The 18,474-nt window shown below is 37.0% G+C and overlaps 1 protein-coding gene across 3 annotated transcripts in view; it reads right to left on the bottom strand.

Annotated features, from left to right (window-relative positions):
- The window catches only part of CFAP70 (cilia and flagella associated protein 70), an 86,886-nt gene that overhangs the window by 49,765 nt on the left and 18,647 nt on the right, over window positions 1-18,474 (bottom strand). For all 3 annotated transcript variants that reach the window (XM_076010088.1, XM_076010086.1, XM_076010087.1), the window contains 4 exons: window positions 11,747-11,929; window positions 8,617-8,711; window positions 3,377-3,476; window positions 1,596-1,730 (listed from right to left, as the gene is read on the bottom strand). In XM_076010088.1, coding sequence (XP_075866203.1) covers window positions 1,596-1,730; window positions 3,377-3,476; window positions 8,617-8,711; window positions 11,747-11,929 — 513 coding nt within the window. The remainder of the gene's footprint in view (window positions 1-1,595; window positions 1,731-3,376; window positions 3,477-8,616; window positions 8,712-11,746; window positions 11,930-18,474) is intronic.

Below are 18,474 nucleotides of genomic sequence, written 5' to 3' on the forward strand. Positions count from 1 at the left end.
TTTAGGAACAGTAGCTATCTTTCTGACATGTATTCAAATATTTTCCCTAGTTTTTTAGTTATACTGTAATTTTATTTATGATGATTTCGTTTACATGTAGAAATTTTTCATTTTTAATAAAATCTTTTTTTGTATTTTTCATTGTTTTCAAGCCTAGAAAGTCTTCCTTAATTCTTATCTTTAATAACCACTTCTATTTTTACAGTCTTCACATTGAACTTATTTTAATAAATTCACTTGAAATTTATTTTGATCTATGCTGTAAGTAAATACTTTTGCATTCTCTTTCCTATTTAACTATCTACAAAGCATTATTAGTTATCCTTTTTAATGACTGTATATTCCATCTTTTTTTTTCTTTGAGACAAAGACTCACTCTGTTGCCCAAGCTAGAATGCAGTGGTGTCAGCCTATCTCACAGCACCCTCAAACTCCTGGGCTCAAGCAATCCTCCTGTCTCGGCCTCCCAAGTAGCTGGGGACTACAGGTGCATACCACACACCCAGCTAATTTTTCTATTTTTTTTTTTTTTTTTTTGTAGAGACAGGGCCTTACTCTTGCTCAGGCTGGTCTTGAACTCCTGAGCTCAAGCAGTCTTCCTGCCTCAGCCTCCCAGAGTGCTAGGATACAGGCATGAGCCACTATGCCCAGCCTTTCCATCATTTTTATTTACTATAATTTACTAAGTCTTTCTCTATTATTATACATTTAATCTTATTTTTAGTTTTTGCTATTTTATATTCCAAAAAGTTTCTTGAGTATTGGGTTTTTGATCCTATTAAATAATTTCCTTAAGTGTGATTTCTGGTTCAAAGGATACTGTTATAGAATTAGTTTACTACTCAGTTGGTATGCAAATAGATGATTGGTCTTTCATGAATCTATAATATTATTGAAAAACAGCTGTCTCAATAATACTATGTTTATGTTGTTGTTGCTGCTGCTGTTGTGTTTTACAAAGCCTCACTTTCTCCTGGGAAGCAACATGACAAAATTGACAATAAACCATACATACTTAAAGTATACTATTTTATCAATTTTGGCATATGTATATACCTACAAAACCATCACCACAATCAAGATAACCAACATTTCCATCTTCCCTAATATTTTCCTCTCAGCTCCTTATAATACCTCCCTCCCTCTATCCCTGTCCCCAAGCAACTATTAATCTGCTTTTTATCAGTATAGACTACTTTCCTAGAATTGCACATAAATGGGATCATATAGTATATATTCTATTTGGTTTGGCTTTCACTTAGCATAATGCATCTCAGATTCATCCATGTTGTTGCATATATCATTAGTTCATTCCTTTTTATTGCCAAGTAGTATTCCATTGTACACATGTACCACACAATTCATTTTTCTGTTCACTTGCTGATGGCAATTTGAGTTGTTTCCAATTTTTTGCTTTTCATTACCTTGAAGTTTCTAAGATCCAATAGTAGAATAACAGGAAACTGTACATTTAATATCGCAGTTTACCAACTGGTTCTAAATATCAACTGCAAAGATGTGTGTGCTAAAGATATAAGTATATACATATATAAAGGATAAATTATTATGATAACCCTTATGCAAATTTTTCTTACCTTTTCATGGACTACACTGTCTAGGTAAGGGTAAATATGAAAAGCTCCCCGAATTCTCTTTACACCTGGATATAGCAATGGGACCATATTAACATAAGCTACTCCATGAAATGAAAGCTGACCTTCATCCTCAGTCTAAAGGAATAAAATCAGAGAATAGTTAGTGCTAAAAAGTACTGTACCATAAGGTATAGTGCCCTGACTCAGCAATTCAAAGACCAGTTTTAGAAACTAATTCTGCTACTTAACTAGTTACCTGACTTTGGGGCAGTTACATAGATATTTGGGGCCTCAGTTTCTTTATCTTCAAAATGGGTTTAATAATACCATGATCACTAAGATAATGCACATAAACAGTGTTAATGAATGGTACTGGCAGTAATCGGGTATCAATACATACTCAAATTAATTTATAATACATATATTCAATAAAAAGTCTATTTCACCATGTTGTTTCTTACAAGAAATGAAGCTTTATAAAAAAATAGTAACAACAACAAAAAGTTCAAAGAAATCAGAAGTTGTGGCTTTTAGCTTTAGTTCACAAACTCATAAGAATGAAAGGGGCCTTACAAATTATCTGGACCAATGATGAAAAATACACTTTAACTATGCCTAAATTCTCATCAACTGGTGGAGGTGTCTCAGCATGCTTTGTTGAGAAAGATTCTGTGTATTTATCTGGGCTCAGAAGGAAACAGTGCTTTGGCTGATTAGCAATATCTGCTATGGATGAAGAAGGACAAATGACAGCCTGCAATCATGTATTTGCCATACTGGATCTCACCTAAATTCTCATGGCAAAGATGAAGAACATGGTAATAACTATATCTTAACATCACTTTAAATGGTTATATGGTTTGCAACAGAAAATTTTTATAGGGAAAAATCAATTTGGTGAATGAAAGCACATTTAATTACAAGCTTAAAAGTAACCTCTTTGATTTCATCTACAATGATAATAATTAGAAACTAGATTAAAAAGTCTTGTGTTCATTTGATAACATTATGTGGTCTAAAAGTCTAAAGAAAGCTAGCCAATACATACACTACAAAGGGAGAAATGGTTATATGGTGGTAGTAATTTTACTAGGCAAAAATATCTAGTTTAAAAAGCAATCAAATAATTTAGATACTTGTTATGTACCTGTTATATGCCATGTATCATGCTAGTACTGTGGAAGACACAAAGCAGTCTACTATACCACCTTTACCCTCAGGGAGTTTATAAGCAAGAAGGAAAGACCAGACATGCACAAGTAAAACAATAGAGAACATGGTCAAGGCTCATCCAAGCTATAGCTTTTCAGAATAGTAATATGTCTATGAACCTTATTATATTAATTAACAGACAAAAACATTTTGAGTAGCTAAATCTAAAATAAATTTAGAAAATTATATTGGGTTGAACTATATTGCCAATATTCAACAACTTTTGACCTAGATAGATGCCTATTTCATGTGGTTTTACCTATGGCAAAACTATAATGAAGTACTAAAGGGAAATAGAATATCTTGGAATAAAGCCTGAAAAATTTTTAGTGAATAATAGGGAGCTAGGGTGGCCAATAATCCTGGTTTTCCCAGGTCAAAGGGGTTTCTTGGAATATGAGACATTCAGAGCTAAAACCAGAAAGGGTTAGGACAAATGATTTGGTCACTCTAGGAAGAACAGCAATATCAGTTCACATTTTCCTTTGGTATCAGAACTAGAAGCAGAATAACAGGTTGGGTCTGATACTGCATTTCTTACATAAATATTTTTGAGTGAACACATTTACCTTATCTAATTTGCCAGCTTTCCCTTTGGGTAGAGCAATCAGAGGAACTCTTGTGATCTCCACAGGCCAAAGCCGGCAATCAGCAATTCGCTTCTGAAAACTGCATATCAAAAAATCAGCCAATTAATATGATATGCAAAATTAGGGTCAGTATAACTTAGGTTAAAGGGAAATAGTCTTCTTTTATAGAAAGTAATGGAATATACACACACACATATATATATATGTAATTTTTTTATTAGGTTGGTGGTTTTTTTTTTTTTTTTTTTTTTTTTTTTTTTTTTTTTTTGAGACAGAGTCTCGCTTTGTTGCCTAGGCTAGAGTGAGTGCCGTGGCGTCAGCCTAGCTCACAGCAACCTCAAACTCCTGGGCTCGAGCGATCCTTCTGCCTCAGCCTCCCGAGTAGCTGGGACTACAGGCATGCGCCACCATGCCCGGCTAATTTTTTTTTTATATATATATCAGTTGGCCAATTAATTTCTTTCTATTTTTATAGTAGAGACGGGGTCTCGCTCTTGCTCAGGCTGGTTTTGAACTCCTGACCTTGAGCAATCCGCCCGCCTCAGCCTCCCAAGAGCTAGGATTACAGGCGTGAGCCACAGCGCCCGGCTTTTTTTTTTTTTTTTTTTTTGAGACAGAGTCTCACTTTGTTGCCCAGGCTAGAGTGAGTGCCGTGGCGTCAGCCTAGCTCACAGCAACCTCAAACTCCTGGGCTCGAGTGATCCTTCTGCCTCAGCCTCCCGGGTAGCTGGGACTACAGGCATGCGCCACCATGCCCGGCTAATTTTTTATATATATATATCAGTTGGCCAATTAATTTCTTTCTATTTATAGTAGAGACGGGGTCTCGCTCTTGCTCAGGCTGGTTTTGAACTCCTGACCTTGAGCAATCCGCCCGCCTCGGCCTCCCAAGAGCTAGGATTACAGGCGTGAGCCACAGCGCCCGGCCTAGGTTGGTGGTTTTTTAAACCTTCCAAAATCTATAAAATTCTAAAAATAATCCTACTCAACTGCTAGCAGGGTAAAATTGCACATTTTTTAGAGCAATCTGGCAACATGAATCAAAAGCCTTAAAAATGTCCATAATCTTTGACTATAAATTCAACTGCTAATGATTTATTCTAAAGAAACAGACAAGTTTGCAAATGGTATAAAATATTTATTTCTTTTGTGAAAATAAAGTAGGTCTTCCAGTTTCAACTAGAAGTTGACACAGCTTTGAAGTAGTCTCTCCTGTTTTCACAACAAGAAAAAAACAGGTGAAATAAAAAATCAACAACATTTCTTAGATTCATCATAAAATTGAAGTCATAGGTCAAATTGCCAACCTGAAATTTGGAGAGACAGGCAAATACAGAGGATCACAGCTGCAATCAGCTTAAAGACAGCAGAAGCCACTGAAGCTGGTAACTGGTAGAAATATTAATACTTTAATGCTAATATTGACAAATTGCTGGAGGCTGAGTGTGGACTAGGAGGGAGTTAAAAACTCCAGGGGGCTCAGTTCTAAGGGTCCTCAGACTTTCGTGGGTTTTAAATCCAGGAGCCCCATCAGGTTCTTGTGGTGGAGATAAGAGAAATACCCATTCATGTTTTGGGCATGGACAGGGAAAATGTAATTATTTTGAAATATGCCCATAGGATTCTCCATACTGTGAAATAGAAAAAATCCTAAGTCCCTCAACTGACAGAACGAAACCCCTTCTAGGCCAAGGGGACACAAGAGTGTCCCCCTTAAAAACTGAGTTCTGGATGAGCACAATGGCTCACGCCTATAATCCCAGAACTTTGGGAGGCAAAAGCAGGAGGATGGCTTGAGACCAGGAGTTTGAGACCAACCTGGGCAATGTAGTGAGAGCCCATCTCTACAAAAAACTTAAAAAATTAGCAGGGTATGGTGGTACATGCCTGGAGGCTGAGGTAGGAGGATCATTTAAGCCCCAAAGTTTGAGGCTACAGTGAGCTATTATGATTGTGCCACTGGACTCCAGTTTGGGCAACAGAGCAAAACCTTGTCTGTGGAAAAAAAAACAAACAAACAGAGTTCCCAGCCATAATGAGATCAGAGGTTGGATATACCTTATCATATCGCCCCTTCGATAACTGCCATTAGATTTCCTTTCCTAAGACTTAAACAGAAACCAGCCCTTTTGAAAGACTTGCTCCACCACTGATTTTAACCAACCACCTGACACTGCAGCTGGACTCCTCTCCCTTTTTGCAGTTTCAACACAACAACTGACCAGTATTGCTTCTTGATAAGTGACCACCAACCACACACTGGTTCTGGCTAATGCACAGAGGCTACGCGTAGGGTGCCTCTGTGTCCTTCATTTTACCTCTTGATGTACATAGCCTAAGTTTACTGCTTTTAAATGTTAAATCTACACCCCAAAGTGAACATGGATGTAGGGAATATGCATGTTTGCCTACTATACCTGCGTGTGCCCCCCTTTGTGAATATTCATAGCTCCTCCTATAACCTATTAGATATGTATACTTAGTTGTCCCCATTCAGCATAAATTCCTGTCTCATTCTTCCTCTTTTGAAGTGCCTACTTTTGGTCTCTACAGGCTGCAACTCTTTATAATAAGTAAAGCTTTCTGCAATACTTTATAAGAAATAAAGCTCTCCTTCTAAATGTGTAGGTCTCAAGATTTTAAGCTGACAATATCAAAGGCCTGACCTTTAAGGGAAACTACTTACCCAGAGCCTTATCTGATCTGAGGCAATGGCAATCAGACAACTCCAGCTCTGTCTAGACTTCTTGTCTCATATAAGGAGAAGAAGAATAAAAGACTAGGAAACACTTCTGAAAGTCACAGCCCAGAGACTCAAGCCCATTAAAATACTGAGATTTAATCATAGGATTATAGAACAATTTCCCCACAATTTGCCACCATACCAACAGGGTTCCAACCTAATAACAGTGGATTACAACAGAGAGGACTGCAAAACACAGATTCTATAAAGAAGGAGTTCTGAGACAAACCCACAGAAAACAGGGGGTGGGGGCAGGAAACTGGCCTCTAGCACTTAGAACCACAGCAAACATTAAACATAGCCCAGCTCCTAGCCAGCTTAACATAAAACCTCACACTACAAACCCTAGTTACTTCAATTCCTATCACCCAATACATAATGTCCATGTATCAATAAAAAATTACAAAAGAATGCTAAGAGGCAAGAAGAAATACAGTCTGAAGAGATAACACTAGCATACAAACTAGAATCAGATTGACACATATTTTGGCATTATCAGATAGGGGATTTTAAAAAACTATGATTAATATGTTAAGGGCTCTAATGGAAAAAGTAGTCAACATGTAAGAACAGTGGGTAATGTAAGCACAGAGATGGAAAATCTAAGAAAGAATCAAAAGGAAATGCTAGAAATAAAAAACATTTTAAAAAATGAATAATTCATTTGATGAGCTTGTCAGTGGACTAGACACAGCTAAAGGAAAGAATCAGTGAGCTTGAAGATATATGAATAGAAACTTCCCAAACTGAAATGGAAAGAGAAAAAGAAATCATAACAGAATGTTCAAGAACTGTGGAACAATTACAAAAGGTATAACTAGTCATAACAGGAATACCAGAAGGAGAAGAAAGAAAAAATATTAGAAAAAATAATGGCTGAGAAGTTTCCCAAATTAATGACAGACACCAAAGTACAGATCCAAGAAACTCAGAGAAAACCAAGCAGAATAATTACAAAAAAAAAAGTCTATACCTAGGCATATCACAACAAAATTGCAAAAAACAAAAACAAAGAGAAAATCTTGAAAGATACCAAAGGTAAAAAAAACCCTTACCTTTATAGTAACAAAGATAAGAATTACATTGGACTTCTTTTCAGAAATTATACAAGCAAGAAGATAGTGGAGTAAAATATTTAAATATTTGAAAGAAAAAACCCACCAACCTAAAATTCTATACCCATTGGAATTATCCTTCAAATAGGAGAAATAGACTTTCTCAGACAAACAAAAATGCTCAGTAGGCTTGCCTTGTAAGAAATATTAAAAGTTCTTCAGAGAGAAGAAAGATGGCATGGGTCAAAAACTCAGGTCCACATAATGAAAGGAAGAGCATCAGAAAATGTCACAAATTAATATAAAATAAATTTTTAGTGTTTCTTATTCTTTTTTTTCTATTTTTTATATGTGCTAGTCCTTATATGTTTCTTATTCTTAATTGATCTAACAGATAACTATGTGTTCAAAGTAATAATAGCAATAATGTATCCTCAGTAAAATATCATCAAATCAAATCCAACAATGTGTAAAAAGAATTACACACCATGACCAAGTGGGAGACGAAGCATATATAAAAACTCTCTAAAATATCTACTCAATTTGCCTATAAATTTAGAACTATTCTAAAAGATTGTCTATTAATTTTTAAAAATCACAGCTATTCATTCAGATTAAACATATATTGATAATCTTGTTTGTTATCTCTCCCTAATCACCAGGTCACTGTGACAGAGACTGATAGTTACCTACACAATATTGCTGTCCTTTTCTTTAGCAATTAAATCCTGATTTAGCCTGAGTGACAATGTGTCCAACTAAAACACTTTATTTTCTAGACTTTCTTGTATCTTGAGATAGCTACTGAGATGTAAACAGAAGTTGCCATTTCCAGGAAGGTTCTATAAGAGGGGCTAAGACAGCTAGCATGTGTACTTTTTTATCCATAACCAGTCCCCTCTTCCAATTTCTCCCAGGAATTTGAGTGTGTAGGCTGGAGCTCCTGCAGCCATCATTGAATCATGAGACAATCTTGTAGAAGGAAGGCACATATTAAAGAAGGTAGAAGTAAAAGAAAGATTGAGCTTGTTTAATAACCGATGACACCATGTAATCAGTTCTGGACTTCTTTCATATAAAAGAGAAATAAGCATTCACCTTTGTTAGGCCACCATCACCAGGAGCCTCTGTTTTTTGTTTGTTTGTTTTTTGAGTTGGGGGTCTCGCTGTATTGCCCCGGCTAGAAGTCTCAAACTTCTAGCCTCAAGAGATCCTCCTATGTATCTGGGATTACAGGTATAAGCCACCATGCCCAGCTTGGCGCCACTGTTTTTAACAGATGAACACAGTGTCTGATATAGGTGTGGTGAAAGAAAAAGTCTCAAATCACCTTAACTCAAATATAAATAGAATTAACAAAAGTGATACTTCTGCCCACCTACAACCTTTGTTGGCTAGACATATTCCCTTCCTCTCCCTACCTGACCACTGCAGGAGGATCAAGATAGCAGCGACTTTCCAAGTCCCAAACAATCCTTTTCTTCATGCACTCTGCTTGGTTCCTAAATTCTTTGTCCTATAAAATAATAAAACAGAAACTTCTATTTTCTGTGTGTGCCACGGTTTCATCCTGTTCAACCTGAGGGGCATTCTTTTAATAGATTTGATCACAATGCTTTTATTACTACTGTAAGTATGACTACTATTGCTGCTACTACCACCTTCAAACTATACATACTTTATTAATAAAGTATATAGGATAAACTATGTGTATAATCCTTACATCAATCCAGTTCTAAGTGCCAAATATTCACTCATGTAACCTCAATCGGTGATTCTCAACCCTTGATGCATATTAAAATCATCAGGGAACTTTGAAAAAATCAACACCTGGGCATTGATATTTTTTTACAGATATTAATTTCACAGGTAGATGGGCATTGATATTTTTTAAAAGTAAATTCTTACATAATTCATCTTGGTTAAGGGATGGCCATTGTTACTGTTTTGAAAGCTTTCCTGGTGATTGTAATGTGCAATCAGGGGTGAGAATTAATGATCTAAACTAAAATATGAAATCTAAATATATACAATAAAATATCTACCCTAATTAAAAGATAAATCTAAGGAAAGTATGAATTTTCACTAATCACAATGATAAGAAAGGATACTGCATAGTGTTTATCCAATATTGCCAGCCTTATCTATACTATTTTATTTTTGTAAACTTAATTTAATTTTTCTAAATAGAGATGGGGTCTCACTCTTGCTCAGGCTGGTCTCAAACTTCTGAGCTCAAGCAATCCTCCCACCTCAGCCTCCCAAAGTGTTAGGATTACAGGCATCAGCCACCATGCCTGTCCTGTACTATTTAAAATAATTATAGCCAATGATAAATAATTTCACCACCCTCATTGTACAAATTATTTTATTGAATGTTTCCACCAATGATTATCAGCTAGTTTAAGAACATCTGCAAGTATATTTACACCATTTCTTATGCCCTTCACAAATTTGCGTTGTTGCCAGGCATGGTGGCTCACACCTGTACTCCTAGCACTTTGAGAGGCTGAGGTGGAGGATTCCTTGAGGCCAGGAGTTCGAAACCAGCCTAAGCAAGTTCAAAACCTGCCTCAGCCTTCTGAGTAGTTAGGACTACAGGCACGCACCACCACACCTGACTTTGAAAAGTGAAGGGAACAGAAGGGGAGAGGAAAGGAGAAGGAAAGGAGAAGGAAAGGAGAAGGAAAGGAGAAGGAAAGGAGAAGGAAAGGAGAAGGAAAGGAGAAGGAAAGGAGAAGGAAAGGAGAGGAAAGGAAAGGAAAGGAAAGGAAAGGAAAGGAAAGGAAAGGAAAGGAAAGGAAAGGAAAGGAAAGGAAAGGAAAGGAAAGGAAAGGAAAGGAAAGGAAAGGGGAAAGGGAATGAGAAAGGGAAAGGGAAAGGAAAGGAAGGAAAGACAAATGTGTTGTAATAAAACAGGTTTAAGAAAGAAGTAGATAGTGACTTCCGCCCCCCCCCCCCCCCCGCTCTTGGGGCCCCAGAACCTTGTCCACGAGTGTATAATAAAGCCACGTGGTTTGGGCCCCCCCCCCAAAAAAAGGAAGAGGTAGATAATTTCAAAAACCAAGAGGAGACTGGTTATGTATATTAATAAATAATAATTAATAAGTATTAAAGTGTGTCCATACAATGCCACATCATACAGCAAGGCATAGACAAAGAAAGAAAAAGAATGAGAATGTTATTTATGTAGTAATGTGGAAAATCTTCAAGACACGCTATAAAGTAAAACAAAGCAAGATGCATAAAGGCGTATGCAAACCTTTAAATTTGTGGGAAAAAATGATGGCAAAAGAATATATATATATATATAATACATATATGTGTGTGTGTGTTAGTGTGTGTATGTGTGATTATGCACTTTATATAACCAATTTAAAAAGCAAAAAACAAGAACACTTTATACTCTAAGATAAAGCAAAAATAGCAGTGTCTTCCTGACAGGTTCTAGTTCTGAAAATAACAAGGATTTGAATACTTCCCGTAAAATAAAAGTCAGTTTCAAAAAGTCAGTAGTTTTAAAACTACTTTTATCTATGACTTTTATTATGCTGATGTCTGAAGATATTTTATGACATTTGAAATCTGAGAATCAAATGAAAAATCTATAGTTTTTCCATCATGAACAGACTAATGTAAACATGGTAACCTTGGTAATTTTGTGTTGTTTTCTTTTAAGTATATTTGATCCTTGAACAATACAGGTTTGAACTCCATAGGTCCACTTACAGGTGGATCTTTTTTCAACCAAACATGGATCGAAAATATAGTATCAGTGGGATGTGAAACCTGCATTTACAGAAGGCTAATTTTTCATATACATGAGTTCTGCAGAGCCCACTGCAGGACTGGAGTATGTGTAGATTTTGGTATATACAAGAGATCCTAGAACCAATCCACTGAGTATACAGAGAGAATAGTGTACTTGTGATTTTTTATTTGGTGAGCCAGTCCTTCTGAAGTCTGACTCCCTTTCACAATTTGTAAGGAAACTTTTTCTTTACTTTTCTAAATGCTTCTGTCTCGGAGTCTTCCTTTGGCTTTATACCAGGGCTATTTGGAAAAGTATCTAGCTATGGATACTGGATATATGGATACAATAGCTGGACACTTTCCAGACACCCTGGTATATTTGCTTTTATATGCATAAAAAACCTAGAAGAAAACACAAGAAACTATAATATAGGTGACTATTAGGGTAATGAAATGGGAAGGAATTAGGAAGGAAAGACATGGGTAGGAGGAAGACTTCACTGTGTATATCTTAATCTTTTATTTTGAATTGTGACTGATTATTACATATTTATAAATAAATAAATTTAAAACAAAATAAGGAGAAAATTTGATTTAAATTATTTTGTTTGCTTGGCTTAAGAAGTCAGAAGGCATTTTCATCAGAATTAGATGAATAAGAATTTTATTTTGCCAAGTGGTAATTGTTTTATTTTGACAGGTGACAGATGTATGTAAATTAGTGATTCACAAAATGTTTTATCATGTCAGTACACTGAGTTTATCACAAAAACCTGCATAATTCAGACTCTCTCTCACCTCAGGGTGGTTGAGTTCTCCTTCTTCTTCCTCATAAGGACCACCAAGGATGAATGCATCAGGAATGTTATTAGCTCCCGGAGCCAGAATGTTGGCAATAGGCCATTTTTTTGGCCGAGGAGTAGGTTCTCTTTCCCCTCCAAGCTTCAGAGTTCCATTCTTGAATAAAATGGGGTAGTCCTTCTACAGAAATCAATACCATATATCAGGAAAAATTGTAAAGGACAAAAAGATTACTAAATTGTCTTTTCAATGGAATACTGGGTGTTGTAAAACATACTCTTCTGTGATTGTCTAATTTTATACCAGGGACTATGTCTTTCATGGTCTTTGTGCTATTTTACAACCCTGTAATTTATAAAAAATTGATAATAATGCAAATTATCATTGTTCATAAATATGCAAATATATTTTGTCCAATGGAGATGTAGCCAATTATTGCCCTGGGGCTAATGACAAGTTATGAATTATTAATAAATTCATTTCAGTAGTCCTGACGGCCATATATGGGTCACTTCTTCAGATTCTCCTTGAACTGGTTTTCATATCTTACTGATTCCCTTACTAATTAGTTAAATAAAATCTTTGATCAAACTGTCATTTATGTTTTTTTTTATTTCGGCATATTATGGGGGTACAGATTTTAAGGTTTCAATAAATGCCCTTTCCCCCATCCCCCCACAAGTCTGAGTTTCCAGCATGACCATCCCCCAGACGGTGCACATCTCACTCATTATGTATGTATATACCCGCTCCCCTCCCCCACCCCCCTGCCCAATACCCTATTACTGTAGTACCTATGTGTCCACTTAGGTGCTGCTCAGTTAATACCAGTTTGCTGGTGAGTATATGTGGTGCTTGTTTTTCCATTCTTGGGATACTTCACTTAGTAGTATGGGTTCCAGCTCTAACCAGGAAAATATAAGATGTGCTATATCACCGTTGTTTCTTAGAGCTGAATAGTACTCCATGGTATACATATACCACATTTTATTAATCCATTCTTGGATTGATGGCCACTTGGGCTGTTTCCACAGCCTTGCAATTATGAATTGTGCTGCTATAAACATTCGAGTGCAGGTGTCTTTTTTGTAGAGTGTCATTGGATCTTTTGGGTAGATGCCCAGCAATGGGATTGCTGGATCAAATGGTAGATTCACTTGTATGGCTTTAAGGTATCTCCATATTACTTTCCACAGAGGTTGAACTAGTTTGCAATCCCACCAGCAGCGTAGGAGTGTTCCTCTCTCTCCGCATCCACACCAGCATTTGTTATTTGGAGACTTCGATAAAGGCCATTCTCACTGGAGTTAAGTGATATCTCATTGTAGTTTTGATTTGCATTTCCCTGATGATTAGAGATGATGAGCATTTTTTCACATGTTTGTTGGCCATTCTTCTGTCTTCTTTAGACAAGTTTCTGTTCAAGTCCTTTGCCCACTTTTTAATAGGGTTATTTGATTTTTTCTTGCTGATTTTCGTGAGTTCTAAGTATATTCTAGTTATCAGCCCTTTATCGGATACGTAGGATGCAAAAATTTTCTCCCATTCTGTAGGTTGTCTGTTTACTTTCATGACTGTTTCTTTGGCTGTGCAGCAGCTTTTTAGTTTCATCATGTCCCATTTATTTATTTTTGTTGCTGCTTTGATTGCCTTGGGGACTTCTTCATAAACTCTTTGCCTAGGCCGATGTCTAAGAGAGTGTTTCCAACATTTTCCTCTAGAATTCTAATAGTTTCGTACCTTAGGTTTAAATCTATTATCCAGCGTGAGTTGATTTTTGTGAGAGGTGAAAGGTATGGGTCCTGCTTTAGCCTTCTACAAGTGGCTATCCAGTTTTCCCAGCACCATTTATTGAAAAGGGATTCTTTTCCCCAGCGTATGTTTTTGTCTGCTTTGTCAAAGATTAGATGGCTATATGAGGATGGTTTTATATCAGGATTCTCACATCTGTTCCAGTGGTCAATATTCCTATTTTTGTGCCAATACCAGATTGTTTTAATTTCTACAGCTTTGTAGTATAGTTTGATATCTGGCATATTAATACCTCCCATTTTGTTTTTGTTGCCTAGAATTGCTCTTGATATTCGGGATCTTCTTTGGTTCCATACGAAGCATAAAATTATTTTTTCTATATCTGTGAAGAATGCTGATGGGATTTTAATAGGCATTGCATTGAATCTGTAGATCAGTTTGGGTAGTATAGACATTTTAATGATGTTGAGTCTGCCGATCCACGAGCATGGTATGGATTTCCATCTGTTTACATCCTCTGCTATTTCCTTCCTCAGTATTTCATCGTTCTCCCTGTAGAGGTCTTTTACCTCCTTGGTTAAGTATACTCCTAGGTACTTTAATTTCTTTGTTGCTATTTTGTAGAGTATTGAGTCTTTAGTTTGGTTCTCAATTTGATTGTTGTTGGCGTATACGAATGCCTCTGATTTCTGTGTATTGATTTTGTATCCTGAGACTTTACTAAATTCATTGATCAGTTCCAGGAGTTTCTTGGTTGAATCTTTGGGGTTTTCTAAATATAATATAATATCATCAGCAAACACTGAAAGTTTGATCTCTTCTGCCCCTATTTGGATACCTTTAATTCCACTTTCCTGTCTGATTGCTGTAGCCAGGACTTCCAGCACTATGTTGAACAGAAGTGGAGATAGTGGGCAGCCTTGTTCCAGTTCTAAGTGGGAATGATTTCAATTTTTCCCCCTTCAGTATGATGTTGGCTATGCGTCTGTCATATATGGCTTGTATCATTTTTAGGTATGTCCCTTCTATGCCTATTTTCTTAAGTGTTCGTATCATGAAAGGGTGTTGAATTTTGTCAAAAGCTTTTTCTGCATCTATTGAAAGAATCACGTGGTCTTTGTTTTTGCTTTTGTTTATGTGGTGAATTGCATTTATAGATTTAGGTATGTTGAACCATCCCTGCATCCCTGGGATTAAGCCCACTTGGTCGTGATGGATTATTTTTTGATAAGCGTCTGGATTCGGTTAGCTAAGATTTTGTTGAAAATTTTTGCAACTATATTCATTAGGGATATTGGTCTGTAGTTTTCTTTTTTTGTTGCATCCTTTCCTGGTTTTGGTATCAGAGTAATATTCGCTTCATAAAAGGTGTCCGGGAGGTTTCCGTTCTTCTCGATGTTGTGGAATAGTTTCTGCAGGATAGGTACTAGTTCTTATTTGTAAGTGTGGTAAAATTTGGGTGTGAAGCCATCTGGACTGGGACTTTTCTTTTTAGGGAGATTTTTAATTGCTGTTTCTATTTCAGCTATTGAGATTGGTCTGTTCAGGGAAGCTATTTCTTCCTGATTGAGCCTAGGGAGGCTGTGTGTTTCTAGAAATTTGTCCATTTCCTCCACATTTTCCAATTTGTGTGAATAAAGATTTTTGTAGTATTCATAAGTTATATCTTGTATCTCTTTGGGATCAGCTGTGATATCTCCTTTTTTATTCCTGATGGAGCTTATTAGAGATTTCTCTTTTCTGCTTTTCGTTAGCTTAGCCAGTGGCGTGTCAATTTTATTTTTTCAAAGAACCAAATTTTTGTTTTATTAATCTCCTGAATAGCTTCCCTGTTTTCATTTTCGTTTAGTTCTGATTTGATCTTGTTAATTTCACTTCTTCTGCTGGGTTTGGGGCTTGTCTGTTCTTCTTTTTCCAGCTCTTTGAGTTGTTTCATTAGATTGTCTATTTGTGATCTTTTTGACTTTTGGTTATAGGCATTATGGAGATAAACTTTCCTCTCATAACTGCTTTAGCTGTGTCCCAGAGGACTTGATAACTTGTCTCTCCATTGTCATTTTCTTCATAGAATTTTTTTATTGACCATATCCTAGGCTGGGCATTGTTTTGTTTCAAAAGAGTGAGAATGGGACCCCAGTCTCTCCTTGCTTATAAAGTCTCAGAGAAGTCTGGTGTTATTCGAATTGGATTTCCCTTGTATGTTACTTGCTTCTTTCGTCTTACAGCTCTTAAGAAAGGCCTCTTTAGTTAATATTTTGGTCAGTCTGATGACTGCATGTCGTGACGTCTTCCTGTTTGCATTGAATCTCCCAGGGGTCCTCTGAGCTTCTTGAATTTGTATATCGAGATTTTTAGCAAGGCCTGGGTTGATTTCTTCATTTATGAAGTAATCATTTAGTAGGAGGTTGTTTAATTTCCACGTTTTTGTGTAGAAATGTGAGTTTCTGTTAGGGTTGACTTCTACTTTTATTCCACTGTGATCTGAGAAGATACATGGTATGATTTCTATTTTTTAAATTTCTTGAAGTTTACTTTGTGTTCTAGGATATGGTCAATCTTAGAGAATGTCCCGTGTGCTGATGAGAAGAACGTATATTCAGTGGATTTTGGGTAGAATGTTCTGTAAATGTCAGTCAGACCCAATTGTTCTAGAGTTTTGTTTAAGTCCATTATTTCTTTATTAATTTTCTGTTTGGAGGATCTGTCTTGTGCCGTCAGTGGGGTATTGAAATCTCCGGTGATTATGGAGTTGCTATTAATCCATTTGCTTAGCTCCAATAAGGTTTGCTTTATGAATCTGGGTGCACCTAAGTTGGGTACATATATATTTAAAATTGTTATCTCTTCTTGTTGAACTGTGCCCTTCACCATTATATAATGACCCTCTTTGTCTTTCACTACTTTTGTTGCTTTAAAAACTAAATCGTCTGAAATTAGAACTGCCACGCCAGCCTTCTTTTGGCTTCCATTTGCTTGGAATACTGATCTCCACCCTTTTATTTTTAGTCTATATGCATCATTGCAGGTTAGATGTGTTTCCTGAAGACAGCATATACTTGGCCTGTATTTTCTTATCCATTCAGCCAACCTATGTCTCTTTAGTAGAGAGTTTAAGCCATTCACATTTATTGAGAGAACTGATAGGTAAGGTAGATTACTGTTCATTCTGTCGGGTTGGATGTTGTTGCTATGATTTCTGTCTTGAGCCATTGTAATATCTGGCCTTTAATCTTTGGGTTTTGGTTGTTTTTATATTCGTGGGTTATTATTATGATGTTCCGTGCATAATGCTGTTTTGAGTACTTCTTGTAGGGCTGGTCTTGTCTTGGTGAATTCTATGAGCCTTTGCTTGTCTGAGAATGTCTTTATTTCTCCTTCATATATGAAGCTTAGTTTTCCAGGGAATAAGATTCTAGGCTGGGCATTGTTTTGTTTCAAAAGAGTGAGAATGGGGCCCCAGTCTCTCCTTGCTTGTAAAGTCTCAGAGAAGTCTGGTGTTATTCAAATTGGCTTTCCCTTGTATGTTACTAGCTTCTTTCGTCTTACAGCTCTTAGAAGGGCCTCTTTAGTTAATATTTTGGTCAGTCTGATGACTGCATGTCGTGACATCTTCCTGTTTGCATTGAATCTCCCAGGGGGTCCTCTGAGCTTTTTAAACTTGTATATCAAGATTTTGAGCAAGGCCTGGGAAATTTTCCTCTAGTATATCTTTAAATAGCTTGTCCAACCCTTGAGTGTTTTCCTCTTCCCCTTCTGGTAACCCTATGACCCTCACATTAGGTTTCTTCACATAATCCCACATCTCTTGTAGGCTTTGCTCTTTTCTCTTGTTTCTCCGCTCTATTTCTGTGACAGATTTATTTAATTGGAGGGTGTTATCTTCAATCTCTGAGATTCTTTCTTCTGTTTGATCTACCCTGTTCTTGAGACTTTCCACTGTATTTTGTAGTTCCCTGAATTGATTCTTCATTTCCAGGAGTTTGGTTACACTTTTCTTCATTGTGTCTATTTCTTTAGTGAACTTTTTTTCCAGATCCTGGGGGCTTTTTGTGGTTTCTTTGTGTTGGTTATTGAGTTGTTCTTGCAGGTTGGTGAGTGTTCTTATGATCCACATACGAAATTCCTCTTTTGTCATTTTGGTTGCCTCATTTTGGTTGGTACCCATTTCTAGGGGGCTGGGGCCCCTCTTTGGGGGTGTGTTTTCCATTTGGTTCTTCATATTTCCTGAGTTCCTTCGCTAATTCTTCCCATGTCGATCAGTTGTTGTTTCTTTTCTTTAGGTTTTTGTTTGGGTATTCACACGCCTTGTTTAGTTTCTGAGCTAGTAGGTCGTGTCTGTGGGTGAGATTCGACCACTCTCTGTATAATGAGTCAGTAGGTGTTGTGAAAAGGGTGTGCAGGATGCTCTCCCTGTCAGTGGGTGGCGCTTGCTTGGAGGAACAGGCTTCGCTGTTGTTTTTATGTCCTGTTATCAGCTCTTGTTCTGCTCACTGGCAGCAGCCGTCACTGGGCTGGTGTCCGCAGGTCTCTCTACTCGCTGGGGAGCCCACCAGCAGTCCGGGATGCAGGGGAGGGGAAACAGCCGATCCACCTACACTTCCCACTGGTCTCCGGGCTGCTCTGGGGGTCTCAGCTTCCAGTTCTCCTCCGTGACCTCCTCCTGTGGAGTCTCCCATGGTCTCAGGTACTCATCCTTCTGACCCTCATCCAATGTAGGCTCGTCTTCTTGCTTCTTTTTTCTAATTTCTGCTAGAATCTGTCTTTTCTGCAGAGACACTCTGTCTGGCGGTGTTTCTCATCCGCCATCTTCTCCAAAATCTCCCTGTCATTTATGTTTATATGGAGTCATGATTACACCTGTTTAAAAATTATCCTTTAAAAAAAACTAAAATCTCACAAGGGGATAAAAATATAGGCATTTTCATATCTTATAATTTATATAAGCTATACTTATAATAAAAATTGATAAAAGA

The sequence above is a fragment of the Microcebus murinus genome, chromosome 14, assembly GCF_040939455.1.
Source record: "Microcebus murinus isolate Inina chromosome 14, M.murinus_Inina_mat1.0, whole genome shotgun sequence".
Taxonomy (NCBI): Eukaryota; Metazoa; Chordata; class Mammalia; order Primates; family Cheirogaleidae; genus Microcebus; species Microcebus murinus.